Source organism: Phacochoerus africanus, chromosome 14, assembly GCF_016906955.1.
Source record: "Phacochoerus africanus isolate WHEZ1 chromosome 14, ROS_Pafr_v1, whole genome shotgun sequence".
Lineage (NCBI taxonomy): Eukaryota > Metazoa > Chordata > Mammalia > Artiodactyla > Suidae > Phacochoerus > Phacochoerus africanus.
The window spans coordinates 33,946,776-33,963,819 of record NC_062557.1 but is presented as its reverse complement, the minus strand read 5'-3'; the positions used below and the strand labels follow the sequence as shown (position 1 = coordinate 33,963,819).

At 54.2% G+C, this 17,044-nt stretch overlaps 1 protein-coding gene across 1 annotated transcript in view; it reads left to right on the top strand.

Annotated features, from left to right (window-relative positions):
• The window catches only part of CUEDC1 (CUE domain containing 1), an 89,109-nt gene extending 77,927 nt beyond the window's left edge, over window positions 1-11,182 (top strand). Inside the window, exons 7-11 of the mRNA XM_047757314.1 lie at window positions 2,466-2,537; window positions 3,658-3,751; window positions 5,541-5,599; window positions 6,720-6,790; window positions 9,760-11,182. Of these exons, the coding sequence (XP_047613270.1) occupies window positions 2,466-2,537; window positions 3,658-3,751; window positions 5,541-5,599; window positions 6,720-6,787 (293 nt within the window). The 3' untranslated portion in view covers window positions 6,788-6,790; window positions 9,760-11,182. The remainder of the gene's footprint in view (window positions 1-2,465; window positions 2,538-3,657; window positions 3,752-5,540; window positions 5,600-6,719; window positions 6,791-9,759) is intronic.
• The last annotated feature ends 5,862 nt before the right edge of the window (window positions 11,183-17,044 follow it).

Genomic DNA, 17,044 nt, shown 5'->3' with positions numbered 1-17,044 from the left:
CCTGGAGGGCGTGGGGGGCACACAGCCCAGTTTGTGGTTTGCATGTTTGGAGTTTGGGGTAGGGTGACGACACAGGCTGGAGCGGGGGCTCCACTGCCCCCACTGCTACACTCACCAAGGAGTGAGATGGCCCTTCCAGCGAGCAGCCCTGGGGTTTTTGTTTTTGTTTTGTCTTTTTAGGGCCGCGCTCGAGGCAAATGGAAGTTCCCAGGCTAGGGGTCGAATCTGAGCAATAGTTGTTGGCCTACGCCACAGCCACAGCACCTCAGGATCTGGGCTGCATCTGCAATCTACACCACAGCTCTCGTGGCAACGCCAGATCCTTAACCCACTGAGCAAGGCCAGGGATCGAACCTGCATCCTCATGGATACTAGTCAGATTGGCTTCCACTGCGCCACGATGGGAAATCCAGCCCTAGGTTCTTACAACCCAGCAGCTGCTGGAGCCCACTCTTGGGATTGGCCAACAGGCTGGCTGAACTCCTTAGAAGTGCCTGGAGCAAGAAGGGGACACACCACACCACATAATGTCCCCTGGGGGGATGGGGGGGCAGAGGGACCTGGAGACCTGGTCACTGACCTGGGGCAGGTTATGGTCTTGTGGGGAACACAGGAGACGCGCCCGAGAAATGAATCAGCGAAGCTGAGGACACACTTGTTAACTATACAAATGCGTATCAAGGGGAAGGGCACCATTAGTCCGGGAAGAGTTCATTCATTCATTTATTCGTTCATCCAGTAGCTGGAGCATATCTACCGTGGGCCAGGCCCTGCCCTAGTGTTGGAGAAGGGAATGGTGAACTTCATGTTCAAGGTGGTGAGAAGCGGAGTTCCCATGTGGCGCATCGGAAACGAATTTGACTACTATCCATGAGGATACGGGTTCGATCCCTGGCCTCACTCAGTGGGTCGGGGATCCAGTGTTGCCATGAGCTGTGGTGTAGGTCGCAGACGTGGCTCAGATCCTGCGTTGTGTAGGCTGGCAGCTGGAGCTCCCATTTGACTCCTGGCCTGGGCTTCCATATCCTGCAAGTGTGGCCCTAAAAAGCAAACAAAGAAAAAAAAAAAGGTGAGAAGCAAGAATTGCCTCAGGAGAGGGCCAGGTCCTTCCAGGAACCCTAAGCAGCTGAAGGAAAGCCAGGGTGGACAGCAGGCTGCCGAGATGCAGGGAGCTGGAGCTGGAGACACCCAGAAGGCCCTGGTTGCACACTGGACATCTGGACTCTGCCTGTGTGTATGCAGAGTGGGCCCTGCTCTGCCGGTGCCCTCCCCGCCACACACACACAGGCTGCCTGCCTCAAAGAAAGAATTGGCAGCTTTTGCCTGAAACAGATCTTACGTGGCGTGGGGGAGGGGAGCAGAAGGATGGGCAGCTCAGCTGATCCCAGCTTGAAGAGAGAAAATCCCGTGGAACTGATTCATAAGCAACAGGCGGGGAGCTTAGGCCCTGCCAGATGTGCATCCGGGGGTTTTAACGGCGGCCTCTTGTCCTTGATCCTGAATTAACTATAGATACCCGGACCCACTGAGATGGATCAGAATGACTCACGGGGACTTAGCAGGCAAGGTGACTCGGGATTAGCGCAGGGGCTTTAGAAGGGCCATGGGAGACCTGAGTGGGTGCTGAGTGAACGAGAAGCCTCTGGGGGGCTGCCTGGGTCCTGACTTTGGGACGAGGTCTGTTCGCACTCATTGTCTAACCAGTCAGAACTTCTGTGTTTGGGGGGGAGTCATGGAGAGGCTGACTCTAGGAGGGAATCCCCAAGGGGGTGCCTGCTGTGTGCCCCGAGTCTCCTTCTCTTTTTGCTTTTTTAGGGCCGCACCTGCAGCCTATGGAGGTTCCCAGGCTAGTGGTTGAATTGGAGCTGTAGCTGCTGGCCTGCGCCACAGCCACAGCAACACCAGATCCTTGACCCACTGAGCGAGGCCAGGGATCGAACTAGTGTCTTCATTACCATCAAGCCACAACGGGAACTCCTCGAGCCTCCTTCTTTACCGCATCAACTCACACACCGTGGCAGGAAGCAGGCAGGTCGGACATGTGTCAGTGAATGTTTAATAACCTGTTGGGGTGCAGGGGAAGCCCCAGTGCCTAGCATCTGGTAGTTTCCATGGTGTAGACACTCTGACCACCACGGCAGATGGACTTCACAGAACACGGAGTCAGAGGGGTGGAGCCTGCGGGAGCCAGCCCTCTGTAACGCTGTCCCTTTTTACAGAAAAGGGGACAGTGAGGCTTGAGTGGGGAAAGAAACGCCCCCCAAGCCCCAGTGTCCTTCGTGCATGAAGCTCCCCACCTCCCTGTTAGGGGAGAAGCCTTCCGTTTGCTCCCTTCCTGGAGTGGAAGGTTGAGCTGAGCCCCTGTCCTGGGGGACAGCCCTGACCCATTCCTCCCCCCACCCCCGGGGGTCTGTGTGCCACTCTCGCTCTCCAGCTGACCCTCAGGGGTGTCTTCCCCCTTCCAGGAACCAGCGATGCCAACCCTGCTGTGTCCGAAGATGCCTTATTCAGGGACAAGTTGAAACACATGGGAAAATGTGAGTCCAGCCCTCCCCTCCATGTCCCCCTGGAGGGAACCACCCAGAATTTTCTTTCTTTTTCTTTTTCCCTTTTTTTTTGTACTTTTTGCCTTTTCTAGGGCCGCTCCCGTGGCATATGGAGGTTCCCAGGCTAGGGGTCCAATCAGAGCTGTAGCCGCCAGCCTACCACAGCCACAGCCACATAGGATCTGAGCTGCGTCTGCAACCTACACCACGGCTCATGGCAACGCCAGATCCTCAACCCACTGAGCAAGGCCAGGGATCGAACCCGCAACCTCATGGTTCCTAGTCGGATTCGTTAACCCCTGAGTCATGACGGGAGCTCCCCACCCAGAATTTTCAATGCAGCTGATTCTTGGTGAACCAAAGTAACATTTTAATCACAGCGGGCTCCCTCAGGCTCTCCTGCCTCACTCCCCTGTGCAGCTGAGTCTGGACGCAAATTAAGATTTAAATCCTCTTGAGCCAGCTGTCTGTAGAAAAATAATAATGTCCTGACCGCTCCCCCCCCCATTTTAGACTTTACATTATTGGTGGCTTGTGGGGGCTCGGCTTTTGGGCCCTGACTGAGTGAGGAGGCCCGAGCTAAGTCCACTTTCTGTGGGTGGGAGGCCCTCGGGGTCAGTGACCTCTTCTCACAAAGTTGTGCTAGCCGGGGCTCGCCTTTGCATCCCCCCCTACACCCCCCACCCCCCCCCACAGCCAGACGCACAACCTGTGTGTGAGAGAAGCTGCCATCCTTTCAGGCTCCATTTCAGAGAAAATCTCGGATTAGTCATGGAAATCCCAGAACCAACTCTGGAGGTGGAGCGGGGACAAGGGGAGGTGGCAGGAAAGAAAGCCAAGATGCGTCGCCGTCTGTCACAGCTGGGGAAGGAGGAGTACCCGGATCTCCGGCTGCTGGCTGCTGGCCCTGGCCAGGCTCTTGGTGGCCTGTGCTGCCCCTGTCGGCTGACCTGGGATGGCAGCCTCCCTCCTGCCAGGGGCGGCCAGCCTGCCTTGGTCTGCGATTGCTGCCCCCTCCCCGCCTCCCCCACCAGCCTGCCCCCCTGCCCTCCATCCTGAGGGCAGCTCCCTGCCACCCTGGCTGCATGCTCACAGATCTCTCTGCCCACAGCCACCCAGAGGAAGCTCTTTGAACTGGCCAGGGCTTTCTCAGAGAAGACCAAGATGAGGAAGTCGAAGAGGAAACACTTGCTGAAACATCAGTCGTATCCTTTCCAGCCTGGCCCGGGGTGGGGGCGGAGGATGCCAAGGGCGCTAGAACCCTGAGCTGGACTCCGAGGCTGCCCCTTCCCCAAGACGGGGACGGGGCCCTGTGCCCTCCCCTCTCCACTGCCAGCCCTGCTGCCAGTCTGCCACCTGGTCTCTTGGTGCCAACCTTGATCCCCACCAGAAGGCATGGGGGGCAGGCCAGGGTAGGCTCAGAAGTGCTCCCACAGCTTTTCAACTTTTTTCTGGGGTAATCTGCATCTTGGGAGAAAACTTGGTTCTTCCATTGAAATCACCAAACCTTTTCCTAATTTATTTCTTCCTTTCCTTTCCTTTCCTTTCCTTTCCTTTCCTTTCCTTTCCTTTCCTTTCCTTTCCTTTCCTTTCCTTTCCTTTCCTTTCCTTTCCTTTCCTTTCCTTTCCTTTCCTTTCCTTTCCTTTCCTTTCCTTCTCTCTCTTTCTTTTTTCCATTTTGGGCCGTACCTGTAGCATGCGGAAGTTCCCAGGGAATTGAATCCAAGCCAGATTGGCAACACTGGATCCTTAACCTGCTATGCTGGGCTAGGGATCAAACTGGCACCGTCACAGAGACAAGTCAGGTCATTAACCCAATGTACCTCAGCGGGAACTCCCCTTTCCCTCATTTCTTTTTTTCTTTTTATAGCTGCACCTGCGGCATATGGAAGTTCCTAGGCTAGGGGTCAAATCAGAGCTGCAGCTGCCAGCCTACACCGCAGCCACAGCAACTTGGGATCTGAGCCACATCCACAACCTAAAGTTTGTGGCAACGCCAGACCCTTAACCCACTGAGTGAGGCCGGGATTGAATCCACTTCCTCATGGATACTAGTCCGGTTCTTAACCCACTGAGCCACAACGGGAATTCCTCCTTATTATCTTAAGTTGAATTAAGAATTCCACATTCTCAGAGTTCCCTTTGTGGCTCAGTGGTTAACGAACCCAACTAGGAACCATGAGGATGTGGGTTTGATCCTGGCCTCGCTCAGTGGGTTAAAGATGTGGCGTTGCCGTGAGCTGTGGTGCAGGTCACAGACGTAGCTTGTATCCTGTGTTGCTGTGGCTGTGGTGTAGGCCGGCAGCTACAGCTCTGATTTGCCTCCTAGCCTGGGAACCTCCATATGCCACAGGCGCAGCCCTAAAAAAAGAAAAAAAGAATTCCACCTTTTCATTTCAAGCCCCTCGGCCCTGCCTTCTCACTTTTGTTTCCTCTAGTTCATGATAAGATTCTCTACCATTTTACCCAAACTCTTAGCCATGCTTGTCAAACAGGACCCAGGCTATTAGAGGCTGAGCAGCCAAAGGAGAACAGGGAGAAAGTTGCTTCTCTGTCCCCAGAGGTGGGAGTTGGGTGAGTCAGGGCCTGGCTGCTCACCTGACCCCAAGAAAAGGAGCTTATGGAGTTCCCATCGTGGCGCAGCAGAAAGAAATCTGACTAGGAACCATGAGGTTGTGGGTTCAATCCCTGGCCTCGCTCAGTGGGTTAAGGATCCAGCGTTACTGTGAGCTGTGGTGTAGGTTGCAGACGCAGCTTGGATCCCGCATTGCTGTGGCTGTGGCAGAGGCCGGCAGCTGTAGCTCTGATTAGACCCCTAGCCTGGGAACCTCCTAAAAAGACAAAAAAGTAAGGAAAAGAAAAGGAGCTTATAGGAGGTGACAGGGAGCTTGGGGGGATAAGGCTGGTGTAGTGCAGGCCTCCTGAGCTTGCAGCTGGGAACACCATGGCTGGGTCCACCTATTCCCGGGACAGTTTTCCTGAATGGCCTGGCAGGCTGGGAGCTGCGGCATCAACAGCCAATCTCTTGGACGATGTGGAGGGCCATACCTGCGGTGAGGCGGGGCAGGGGGAGCGTGGCTCGGGGAGAAGTGGGAGCTCTGAGCTGCCTGTGATGGGTGGCCCTCCAAGAGGAGGCCCTGGGTCTTTCACAGGTGGACCCAACCTGTCCGGGAGGGGACACCCGACCTGGGAGACCCATCAGGGTGGGTGGGCAGGTGACCCAAAGAAATGGGTCTCCCCGACTTGGTCCATATTGCCTCTCCCTTCCTTCTACTCCTGAAAGGGGGCCTGGCCACATCTCCACCTAGATCTCCTGAGCACACTCTGCCAGGTGCTGTTTCTGGGGAATATCCTCAGGGGTGTGAAGGGACAGACAGGCCTTTTTTTTTTTTTTTTTTGGTCTTTTTGCCTTTTTGCCTTTTCTTGAGCCGCTCCTGTGGCATAGGGAGGTTCCCAGGCTAGGGGTCGAATTGGAGTTATAGCCACTGGCCTATGTCACAGCCACAGCAACGTGGGATCCAAACCACATCTGTGACCTACACCACAGCTCACGGCAACGCTGGATCCTTAACCCACTGAGCAAGGCCAGGGATCGAACCCAAAACCTCATGGTTCCTAGTCGGATTCGTTAACCACTGCGCCATGACAGAAACTCCCAGACAGGCCTCTTGAGAGCCAAGCACAGGGCAGTTTCAGTCTTGGGGCCCAGAGGCCTTACCACGTTCATTCAATCCCTCCCCGAGGCACGGGGGGCAGAAGATGCCGCCTCAGACATTCCTAGGCCCGCAGCCAAACCCTGTCGCTCCTGCCTCAGAGCACAGGGGCCCTTTGGTGGTCAGGAGACTTCCAGAAACGAGGACCAGAAGGGCTCAGAGGTCCTCTGGATGGTCCAACCTCCTCATCTCATTTTACAGATGAGGGAAACTGAGGAAAGAGCTTGTGCAAGGTCTCAGAGCTCCGGGATGGAGCCAGAGCAGCAGCCGGGGGTGGCCCTAACCCCACTCTGGGCCCCGCTGCCTCTCACCAGACCCCCACATCACCCCTGGGGATCAGCATGTGCCCCCAGCAACAGCGGGGTGGAGAGGGCTGGGTCTCTGTCTTGCCCCACCTGGGGGACATGCCTGAGTGCGACCCTGCAGGGTGCAGGATGAGGTTGTTCCCTCTGCTTTGCAGATGATGACTTCCGGGGAAGGCGACAGGAGGCGGCCAAGGTGGAGGAAGCGCTAAGGGAAGGACAGTAAGAGGTAAGGCCCTGCCCACACCCAGGTGTCTTCTCAGGGGTCCAGAGGCATCAGGCTCAGGTGACTGGATGACACAGGTCTGGGGTTCCTTCCCTTGTTGTTGTGGCAGGGGCTTCTCCATGGGAACTAGTCTTTTGCATTTTTTCCCTCTTATTTGACCAAAGATAATCACACCTGCCTATGCCAGATGATAGGAACAGGAAAAGAAAAATCAGCTTTGACTTTGAATGGTTTACGGCACAGATGAGCAGCCAGGACACACAGCACACTAAGAACCATTTAAGAAAAACTGGAGTTCCCCTTGTGGTGCAGCAGAAACGAATCCGACTAGGATCCATGAGGATGCGGGTTCGATCCCTGGCCTCGCTCAGTGAGTTAGGGATCTAGCATTGCCAGAAGCTGTGCTGTAGGTCGCAGACGCGGCTCGGACCCTGCATTGCTGTGGCTGTGGCGTAGGCAGGCAGCTGCAGCTCCGATTCAACCCCTAGCCTGGGAACTTCCACATGCTGCCGGTGTGGCCCTAAAAAGAAAAAAATATGTATGTATAAGAAAACCTGAGATAGCCTCACCCTGGTCATGTCCGTTCTTGCCCGTGTGGGTTGGTGGAGGAGATGAGGAAACGGCCCTCTCTCCAGGCAGCTCCGATTCTGGCTGGAGCTCTGGGCTCTCTCTAGGCTGCTTTTCCACCTCTTCCTGTGCATCCCTGGAGACGAAACAGGGCATGTCAACACCTCCTCCGGGGCTCAGAGGAACCTGGCCCTCTTCCAGCCCCTTCCTCATCAGGAACCTGCCCGCCTCCCCCTCCCCACCCCCCGTAGCTGTCCTGGTCCCAGGCATCAGCCATCTACAGGGCTTTCCTGAGCTCTCGGTGTGGCGAGTATGGCCCTGTTTCAGGCTCTGGAGCAATCCTGGCTCCCCTCGGGGTAGGTACAGTGAAGGGAGAGACCAGGTGTGCAGGACACAGCCAGGAATGGCACAGGTGCCCTCTCCCCTCAGCCTGGGATGCTTCGCATCACATCTGGTTGACTCACCGCCACACCCTGTACCAGGCACTTCCAGACCCTTTCTGTTCTCTCAGGTTCTCCTCACCCACGTGGTTTCCCCCGTGCTTCCTGCTGGTCTGGAATGCGGAAACAAAGCCAGCCAAGGGGCGCCCCCCCCCCCCAGTCCCTCGCAGTGCCGCTGCCACCTCCTTCTCACTGGTCCCCAGGGGCGATGTGCCAGCTCAAAGCCACCCCCATCAGGACTTTGCTCATCGTTTGTTTCTCTCCTGAGTCTTCCAGCGTTCCCCTTCGCGGCTCCTTCTTCAAGGCGACATCCTCCTCTTCCCCCCCCCCCACCGCCCCCTGATCTTAAAACCCAAAAGTCGGAGTTCTGGTCGTGGCTCAGCAGTCAATGAACCCAAATGGCATCCATGAGGTTGCGGGTTCGATCCCTGGCTTCCCTCAGTGGGTTAAGGATCTGGCGTTGCCGTGAGCGATGGTGTTAAGTCACAGATGTGGCTTGGATCTCGTGTGGCCGTGGCTGTGGTGTAGGCTGGCAGCTGTAGCTCCAACTGGACCCTTAGCCTGGAAATTTCCATATGCCGCAGGTGCAGCCCTTAAAAAAAAAAAAAAAAAAAACCTCCATATTTTCCTTCATCACCCACCTTGCAGAAAAGTGGCATCCTCCTTCACCCATTGCAGGCTGGCGACTCAGGGTCACCTGCCAGGTCTGGGGCCTTTTCCTGTGTCTCGTCCTCTAGCGCTCTCTTCTGCACAGCCTCTCCCCCGAACCTGTCCTCCCTTGACTCCTGCGGCTCCGGGAGTCCTGGGCCCCTTCCGCTCTGCTGTGGATTCTCTGGCGCTTTAGGGCTCCTGTTGCTCCTCCCACTCCCTCAATCCCAGTTCTTCAGGGAGCGCTGCCCTTGATGCTCTTTGAAGCCTCCCTATTCCCGACTCTTCCGAGCGGGGCCACCAGCCTCTTTGACTGCATCAGCAGCACTTCTGTGCACTTGGCCCCCACATCTGAGTCTCCGTCTTAGGTCTCCAGATCCGCTCCAAAGCCCCAGCTGCACCCGTGATGGTCTTTCTGGTCCTGGCTGTCAACTCACTGAAAGCCAGACCGTCCCCTCTCCCGACTTGCTCATTTCCTTTCTCTTCCTTAGTCCTCCCATCACTGCCCTGGTGCCTCTTATCAGCTGCTAGTGTCTTCACTGCCTCTGCTCTGTTCACGAATCACCAGAACACCACCACTTGAGTTCCCCTTTTCCCCTAGCTCTTTTTTTTTTTTCTTTTTTTGGTCGTTTTAGGGCCACGCCGCAGCATATGGAAGTTCCCAGGATAGGAGTCGAATCAGAGCTGTAGCCGCCAGCCACAGCAGTGGGGGATCCAAGCCGCCTCTGTGACCTACACCATAGCTCATGGCAACGCCAGATCCTTAACCCACTGAGCGGAGGCCAGGGATCCAACCTGCGTCCTCATGGTTCCTAGTCAGATTCATTTCTGCTGCGCCACGACGGGAACTCCTCTCCCTTGCTCTTTGAATGCCTCTTCTCAGTAAAGGCTCCGGGCCTCTTCAGCCTGGCGTGAGGGTCCCACCAAATTCCAACCCCACTTTACCTTTCTGCCCCTGCAGGTAGCTTAGCTGAGCTATCCCTGTATCACTGAGCAGGCCAGGCACTCCCCTACCTCTCAGCCCAGCTGCTTCCACACCCATTCCAGCATTCCCCCCCCCCCCCCCCCCCCCCCGCCGCCACCAATTCCAGCTGCCAGAGTCCCTGCTGATCTGCAAGCTGGAATGTTTCTAGGAGCTGGGATTGACGGGTGTGACCCCAGGCAGAGTCCCAAGGCTGACATAGAGTCTCAGGGGGAAGGAGAGGGCTCTTGTCTTTGGAAGCTTCTTGCCCCAAACCATCTCTCCACGAACCAGTGATGAGGAAACAACCACTGGATTCCATTGAAAAAGCCTCCTCCTGTCCCTTTTCCTACCAGGTGCCAGCAGTTCCTCCTCACCGGCCACAATCTGAGCCAGGGGAGGCAGCCAGACAGCAAACTGGCCCCCAGCTGAAGAGCCCAGCTGCAGCCGGACAGATGGTGCTTGAGTTCTGAGGCCCAGTGATTCTCCGGCCACAGTCCAGCCCAGCCACTGCCACTGCCACTGCCACTGTCCAGGGACTCAGAACTTTGGAGTTGCATGCTGTGATTGGAGGAAGGACCTGGGGTGGGGTGGGGTGGGGCCACAGCCAACCAGGCCCTTTTGTAGCCAGGCTGTTCTATGGAGGATGAGTGGAAATGCGGGATCTACCCTTTTCTTGAAAAAAAAAAAAAAATTTCCCCCAGAAAACAGGCAAAGATTGGAGGACCCCAAAAGGCAGGATGACCCCATCGGTGGCTCACTGGCCTGAAGGTAGAGCCCCTGCCTTCCCCCTGTCCTGGTCTGTGTTGCAGGAGCATAGACACTGCCTGATCCCCTCCCCACCCCCCAGCTCCCTTCCAGGCACCTTGGGCCCTTTATTCGCATCTCAGCCTTTCCCCTGGGAGTGCTGGTCCTCAGTCACCCCTGCACAGAGCACTGGGTAAGAGAGCCCTGGGCGTTGCTTAGGCCCCCTCTGCAGAGTGATGGGCCACTCCAGAGAGGTATCTGCTGACTGCCCTGCCCCGGCCCCTCACTCTACATCTGTTAGGGGCCGAAACAGAGTCCCCAGCAGGGATGGGGAGGCCGGCCACCCCGGAGCTGGAGGATTCTGGCCAGGCAGGGATAGTCTTTATTCTGGCAGAAGACAAAAGCCAGTTCTGGGGGGGGGGACCCTGCAGTCCCATGACAGTGGGGGCTTAAGGGCTCTGACCCCCTAGCTGGACTAGAAGTTCTGCTGTTGCTAAGGGTGGGCAGTGGCCAGTTCTTTAGTAACCCAGAGAGGGTGCAGGACCGAGGGGCAGGCCAGCCCCCGTGGGAGCCGCTGGGATGGAAGGGCTTGCTGGGTGCCCCTTGCGGAGAGTGAGAAGGCGAAGGGTCCAAAAGGAAGAGAACAATAGCCCTACTACGAACCCGACCCAACACCAAGCACTGCCAATGGGAGGGAGGCAGCCCCGCCTCTGCGGCCCCGCCCGCGGAGATGGGCAGGCGCTGACCTCGGGAGACCCCGCAAGCCTGGGCAGGCACGAGGCTCCCTCCCTAGCGCGGGGAGCCAGCCCAGCTGCGCGGCAGTGGGTGTTGGAAGTGGGCGGAAGCGCGGGCACCCTCCCGATCCCCACCACCCCCTATGGCCCCCGGACGATCCGGGCGCAGAAGAGGGGGAGTCCCAGTCCTGGTCCGTGTATGTGGCTTTGTTAGTTTTGTTTTTGTTTTTCTCCTACGTGTGGGTTTTTTCTTGGAGCTGTTTCCTAGGAATTCATGTAATAAAGACGTGGTGTTCTCTTTGGTGCTCTGACGTGGCGGCGCGTGGGCTGACCCTCCCCCGCGTGCCCCGTGCCCTGGGGCCACCAGCCTGGTGTGCCCGCAGCGCACGCAGCGCCCTCTCAGGCGACACCTGCCATCACCGCCCGCACCGCAGCCTCGCCCACCTGCTGGCGGGGCCGCCTTCCTGTTTGCCCTGGGAAAGTAAACCGCTTGCTGACAGGCAGAGGAAACACTGGTCTCTTGCGAAAGCTCCAGCCGGTCACCTCCCTAAATAAACAGAAAACTGCTAGAGTAACGGCTGCCTGGAGGCTGCAGGGATGTGTCATCTCCGACTTCAAAGGGCCCGCAGAGATCTCCCGGTTCAAATCTCTCTCGTTCCCCCGCCCCCCTCGACGGCTCCGCTGGACTCCTTCCCACGCCAGGGAGCTCACTGCCAAGAGAGGAAGCTGGTGCCCTTTCCAGAAAAGGCAGGTCTCAAGGTCAAAAAGTTCTTTCTGGTGTTGGGCTTTGAGCCTCCTTGTGGCTTCAACCTGCACATCTTGTTTCTGGGCTCTGGGTCGCCCAGGCCAAAGTCACTGCTCTTCCCCCGATTCCATGTTTGAGTTCATTGGCCGTTCTCCTTCTGGACAGACAAGGGCAGATTCCTCCTGCTTCCCCTACAGAAAGGTTCTGCCCTGCCCCCTGCCCAGGTAGACCCAGGTGGGCTTGTAAATTGATATACCTGGACAGCCCTGGACAGCTGATGATGCTTCAGACCTAGTGTTTGGACCGGACCAATCAAGATTATCCTCTAACCCTGGCTCTTTGCATTCTTTTTTTTTTTTTCTTTTTTATGTCTTTTTAGGGCCACACCCACAGCATATGGAGGTTCCCAGGCTAGGGGTCCAGTTGGAGCTGTAGCTGCAGGCCTACACTGTAGCCATGGCAATGTGGGATCCGAGCCGCGTCTGAGACCTGCCCCACAGCTCACAGCAATGCCCAATCCTTAACCCACTGAGCGAGGTCAAGGGATCAATCCCGCAACCTCATGGTTACCAGTTGGGTTCGTTAACCACTGTGCCACGACAGGAACTCCCATGCTCTTTGCATTCTTTACTGATAGCTAGTGGATCAGTGTAACACCCCCCACCCACCTCCCGCCCCAGCATAGCCCCAGCACCTGGGACCTTTTTAGAAATGCCAGTTCTCAGCCCCAGTTACTGAGTCAGAAACTCTGGGGTACAGCCCAGCAATCTGTGCTTCTGATATGCACTAAAGTGAGGGTCTGGCGCCAAGCCAGTACCTAGTGCTGGCTGCAGAGTAGAATTACCCGAGTAATTAAAAAAGATCCTGATGCTGGAGTTCCTACTGTGGTTCAGTGGGTTAAGAACTTGACTAGTATCCACGAGGGTGTGGGTTCAATCTCTGGCCTCCCTCAGTGGGTTAAGGATCCAGCATTGCTATGAGCTGTGGTGTAGGCTACAGACATGGTTTGGATCCCACATTGCTGTGGCTGTGGTGTAGGCCGGCAGCTACCACCCTGGTTAGACCCCTAGCCTGGGAACCTCCAAATGCCATAGGTGCAGCCCTAAATAGAAAAGGAAAAAAAAAAATCTTGCCCACTAATGGGCACTTTACAGATGATGAAATGATAATTCAGAAAGGTTAGGTAACTTATTCAAGAGCTAGCAAGGTGTGAAGTCAGAAAATAGGGCCCAGGCCTGCCTTGCTTCAAAACCTGTGCTCCTGAAGTTCCCATTGTGGTGCAGTAGAAAAAAATCTGACTAGTATCCATGAGGATGCGAGTTCGATCCCCAGCATTACTCAATGGGTTGGGTATCCAGTGTTGCCTTGAGCTGTGGTGTGGGTTGCAGGCGTGGCTCAGATCCTGTGTTGCTGTGCCTGTGGTGTAGGCTCCGATTCAACCCCTAGCCTGGGAACTTCCATATGCCACTGGTGTGGTCCTAAAACACACAAAAAAACAAACCAAACAAAAAACCCTGTGCTCCATCGTCTACACCCTGCTGCTCAAACTGTACTCTATGCATCGGAATCAGCCTCACTTGTGAGCTTATTAGAAATGCATGTTATTGGGTCCTACTCCAGATTTCCTGAATCCAAACCTGGGGTGTATTTTATTTTATTTTATTTATTTTATTATATCTATTATATATCTATATATCTATATCTATCTTGCTTTTTAGGGCCACAGGTACAGCACAGGGAGGTTCCTAGGCTAGGGTCAAATCGGAGCTGCAGTTGCCAGCCTAGGCCTATAGGCACGGTGGATCCAGGCCTCGTCTGAAACCTACACCACAGCTCATTCGGATCCTTAACCCACTGAGCAAGGCCAAGGATTGAACCCACATCCTCATGGATACTAGTCGGGTTCCTTTCTGCTGAGCCAAGATAGGAACTCCCTATTCTGTTCTATTCTATTCTGTTCTGTTCTGTTCTGTTCTATTTTTGGCCACACCAGGGCATATGGAAGTTCCAGGCCAGGAATGGAATCCCAGCCGCAGCTGTGGCAACACTGGCACCTTAACCCACTGTGCCACAGTGGAAACTCCATAAGGTGTATTTTTAAAACCCCTCCAGATGATTCTGATACATGCTCACATTTGAGAACCACAGTTTTACAACCTTGCTACTCAAAGTTTGGTCTGCAGACCAGCAGTGTCTAGGTCATCCAGGAGCTTGTCAGAAACAGAATTGCAGACTCTGCTCCAGACCAACTGAACTGGAAAGTACATTTTAACAAACTCACAGTTGTATGCACTGTCAGGCTTGAGAAACACCACTCTACAACACTGGTTCTCAAACTTATCCTCCACTGGAATCATCTCCGTTGCTTCAGTCCTATTCCCAGAGATTCCGGTTTAATTGATTTGGGATTTAGCCTGGGAATCAGACTGTAGCAGCTCCTCAGGTGATTCTACCACATGGCAAAGTCTGAGAACCACTCACCATCATGCTTATTAATGTACATGAGACGGAGGGCGTTTGTAACCAGAGAAGGAGGATGCAGGGGAAAAAGGCAAAGAGAGCTGCCCAGCTCCAACAGGTGGGCGGAAGAAGCAGCCCCTGCTCCATGATGAAGCCCGGAGTCCCACAGGGCCTGGTGATGGTGCCAGCCTTCTACTCGCACATCATCCCCATCTGCCAGGCCTGGGCTCTTGGAATCTGCAAGGGGACACTCAGATTTATCTTCTGCAAAAATGCTGAGCCAAGCTATCTGGAGTCGGGTCCAGCCAGTCACCTGCCCCCTTTGTGTCCTCAGGGCTCAGGCCCAGCTTGAGAGGAAGGTCTGGGGGATGCTGTGCCCAGAAGAACTGGCCTAGCTCTAACCATACTGGGGACCCTCCCTCTGTTCTCCTGATGCACCTGATAGGGGTTTGAGGTTTGAAGAAACACAGGAGGAGAACTTGGTTTGAAGCAGGCAGACAAGGTGTGGGATGACAATGACAAGAGCTGCTTATCTCCTGTATGCCAGTCACTTTTCTGGGGGGATTTACATACATTACTTTCTCCCATAGCTATTATTTGAAATTAGTATGAATACTCCCATTTCCCAGATTGGGAAACTGAGGCATAGGGCTGTGAAAGTCCTTACTCAGCATCACTGTCAGTACGTTTATACCTGAATTTGAACCCAGGCATCTGGACCCCAGAACTGGTGCCTAAACTCTGAGCTATAGAGTGGGGTCTCGGGAACAGGTGATAAGACTTAGAACCCCTACATAAGTGTAATTTGTAGAGGACGGGAAGATGCTGAATCTTTCTGCATAAAAACATCTCCACAGTGATATGTGGTCCAACAGTGTGCCCGGAAGTCATCTATTAGCCTTCTTTATCTGGTTTTCGAAACAATCTCTTAGCATTTCCATTAAATGGCAAATATGCTATTGAGAGAGAAGCACATGTACCTCTTTTGCCCATTATCACAGCAAAGATTAATATCCATTGGATTAGCTGGCTGGGCCAGCTGGAGGAAGATTTGGAAATTTCTGGAGTTGATGGTGCGGTTGGGGGGAGGGCATCGAAGGGGGCTGTGTAGATCTGCTGCCACCTGGTGGTTTTCTCTAGAAGTGGCCGTCACTGGCCTTCGAGAGGCCAAACCATGGTGCCAGAAAGACCCCAGCACCTGTTTGCCCTGAAGCCAAACAGACAGAGGAAATTTACTCTGTTCCAATGGTCTCGTGTTTCATAATCATTGCAAAGCAAATATATTTTTGGATCTTCTTTTCTTAAAAAAACAACCCTGTCATTTCTCTAAGAGTTGCAATTCTTTTTTTTTTTAATTTAAAAATTTTAATGTTTTTATTTTATTTTATTTTATTATTTTTTGTCTTTTTGCCATTTTTCTTGGGCCGCTCCCGCGGCATATAGAGGTTCCCAGGCTAGGGGTTGAATTGGAGCTGTAGCGGCCAGCCTACGCCAGAGCCGCAGCAACTCAGGATCTGAGCCGCATCTGCGACCTACACCACAGCTCATGGCAATGCCGGATCCTTAACCCACTGAGCAAGGGCAGGGATCGAACCCGCCACCTCACGGTTCTTAGTCAGGTTCATTAACCACTGAGCCACCACGGGATCTCCTATTTTATTTTATTTTATTGGCTATGCCAGAGGCATGTAGAAGTTACTGTGGCTGTGGTGTAAGCTGGCAGGCATATGGAGCTTCCCAGGCTAAGGGTCCAATCAGAACTGCAGCTGCTGGCCTACACCACAGCCACAGGAACACCAGATCCAAGCCACATCTGCGACCTCCACCACAACTCACGGCAACACCAGATCCTTAACCCACCGAGCAAGGCCAGGGATCGAACCCTCATCCTCGTGGATGCTAGTCGGGTTCATTACCATTGAGCCATGATGGGAACTCCTTAACTTGGTCTTATTTGTCCGTGCTGTTCTCTAGGGAACTCTTTCTAAGAAGCAGCTCTGGGCTAAGCAGCAAGCTGGGTGTGGGGAGGCAGAGATAAGAGTCCTTTTCCTGCCTCAAACAGGCCCAGCTCAACAGACACAGACAAGTAAACAGAGTTACAACACCAAGAGCGCAGAGTGAGAGAGATAAGCTCAGGGAATGAGCAGGTCCTAGGGGCACATCCATGCAGTCCAGCCAAGTGCCTGCTGGGGCGGAAGAGCTGTCCCAACTGATCCTTGAAAGGAAGTGGAGGTGGGGGCCTCGAAGGAAGGACGACGGTCTGGGCCAGAGAGAGGCTCTGAGCAGCAGCAGCATGGCTCTCTGCCTGCTCCCTGAACACCCCCCTCTTTTCTTTCTTAAATTTAATTTTTTGGAGTTTCCATCGTGGCTCAGTGGAAATGAATCTGATGAGGATCCATGAGGACACAGGTTCGATCCCTGGTCTTACTCAGTGGGTTAAGGATCTGGCATTGCTGTGGCTGTGGTATGGGCCAGTGGCCACAGCTCTGATTCAGCCCCTAGCCTGGGACCCTCCATATGCTACGGGGGCGGCCCTAAAAAGACAAAAGACACAAAACATCAAAAAATAAATAAATTTAATTTAATTTTTATTTTATTTTACTTATTAAAAAAATTTTTTTTTGGCTGCACCCACAGCTTATGGAATTTTCCCTGGCCAGGGGTGGAACCTGTGCTACAGCAGTAACCCAAGCTGCTGCCATGACAAGGCTGGATCCTTGACCCTCTGCACCACAAAGGAATAGAGGGTTCCTTTGTATATTGGAATATACTTGATTTATAATGTGTTAGTCTCAGGTGTACAGCAGAGTGATTCAGTTATGCATATACAGATATCCATCATTTTTCAGATTCTTTTCCCATACAGGGTATCACAGACACATATTTTCTTCTTTTTCTTTTCCTTGTGTGGCTGCACCTGCGGCATATGGAAGTTCCTGGGCTAGGAGTCGAATC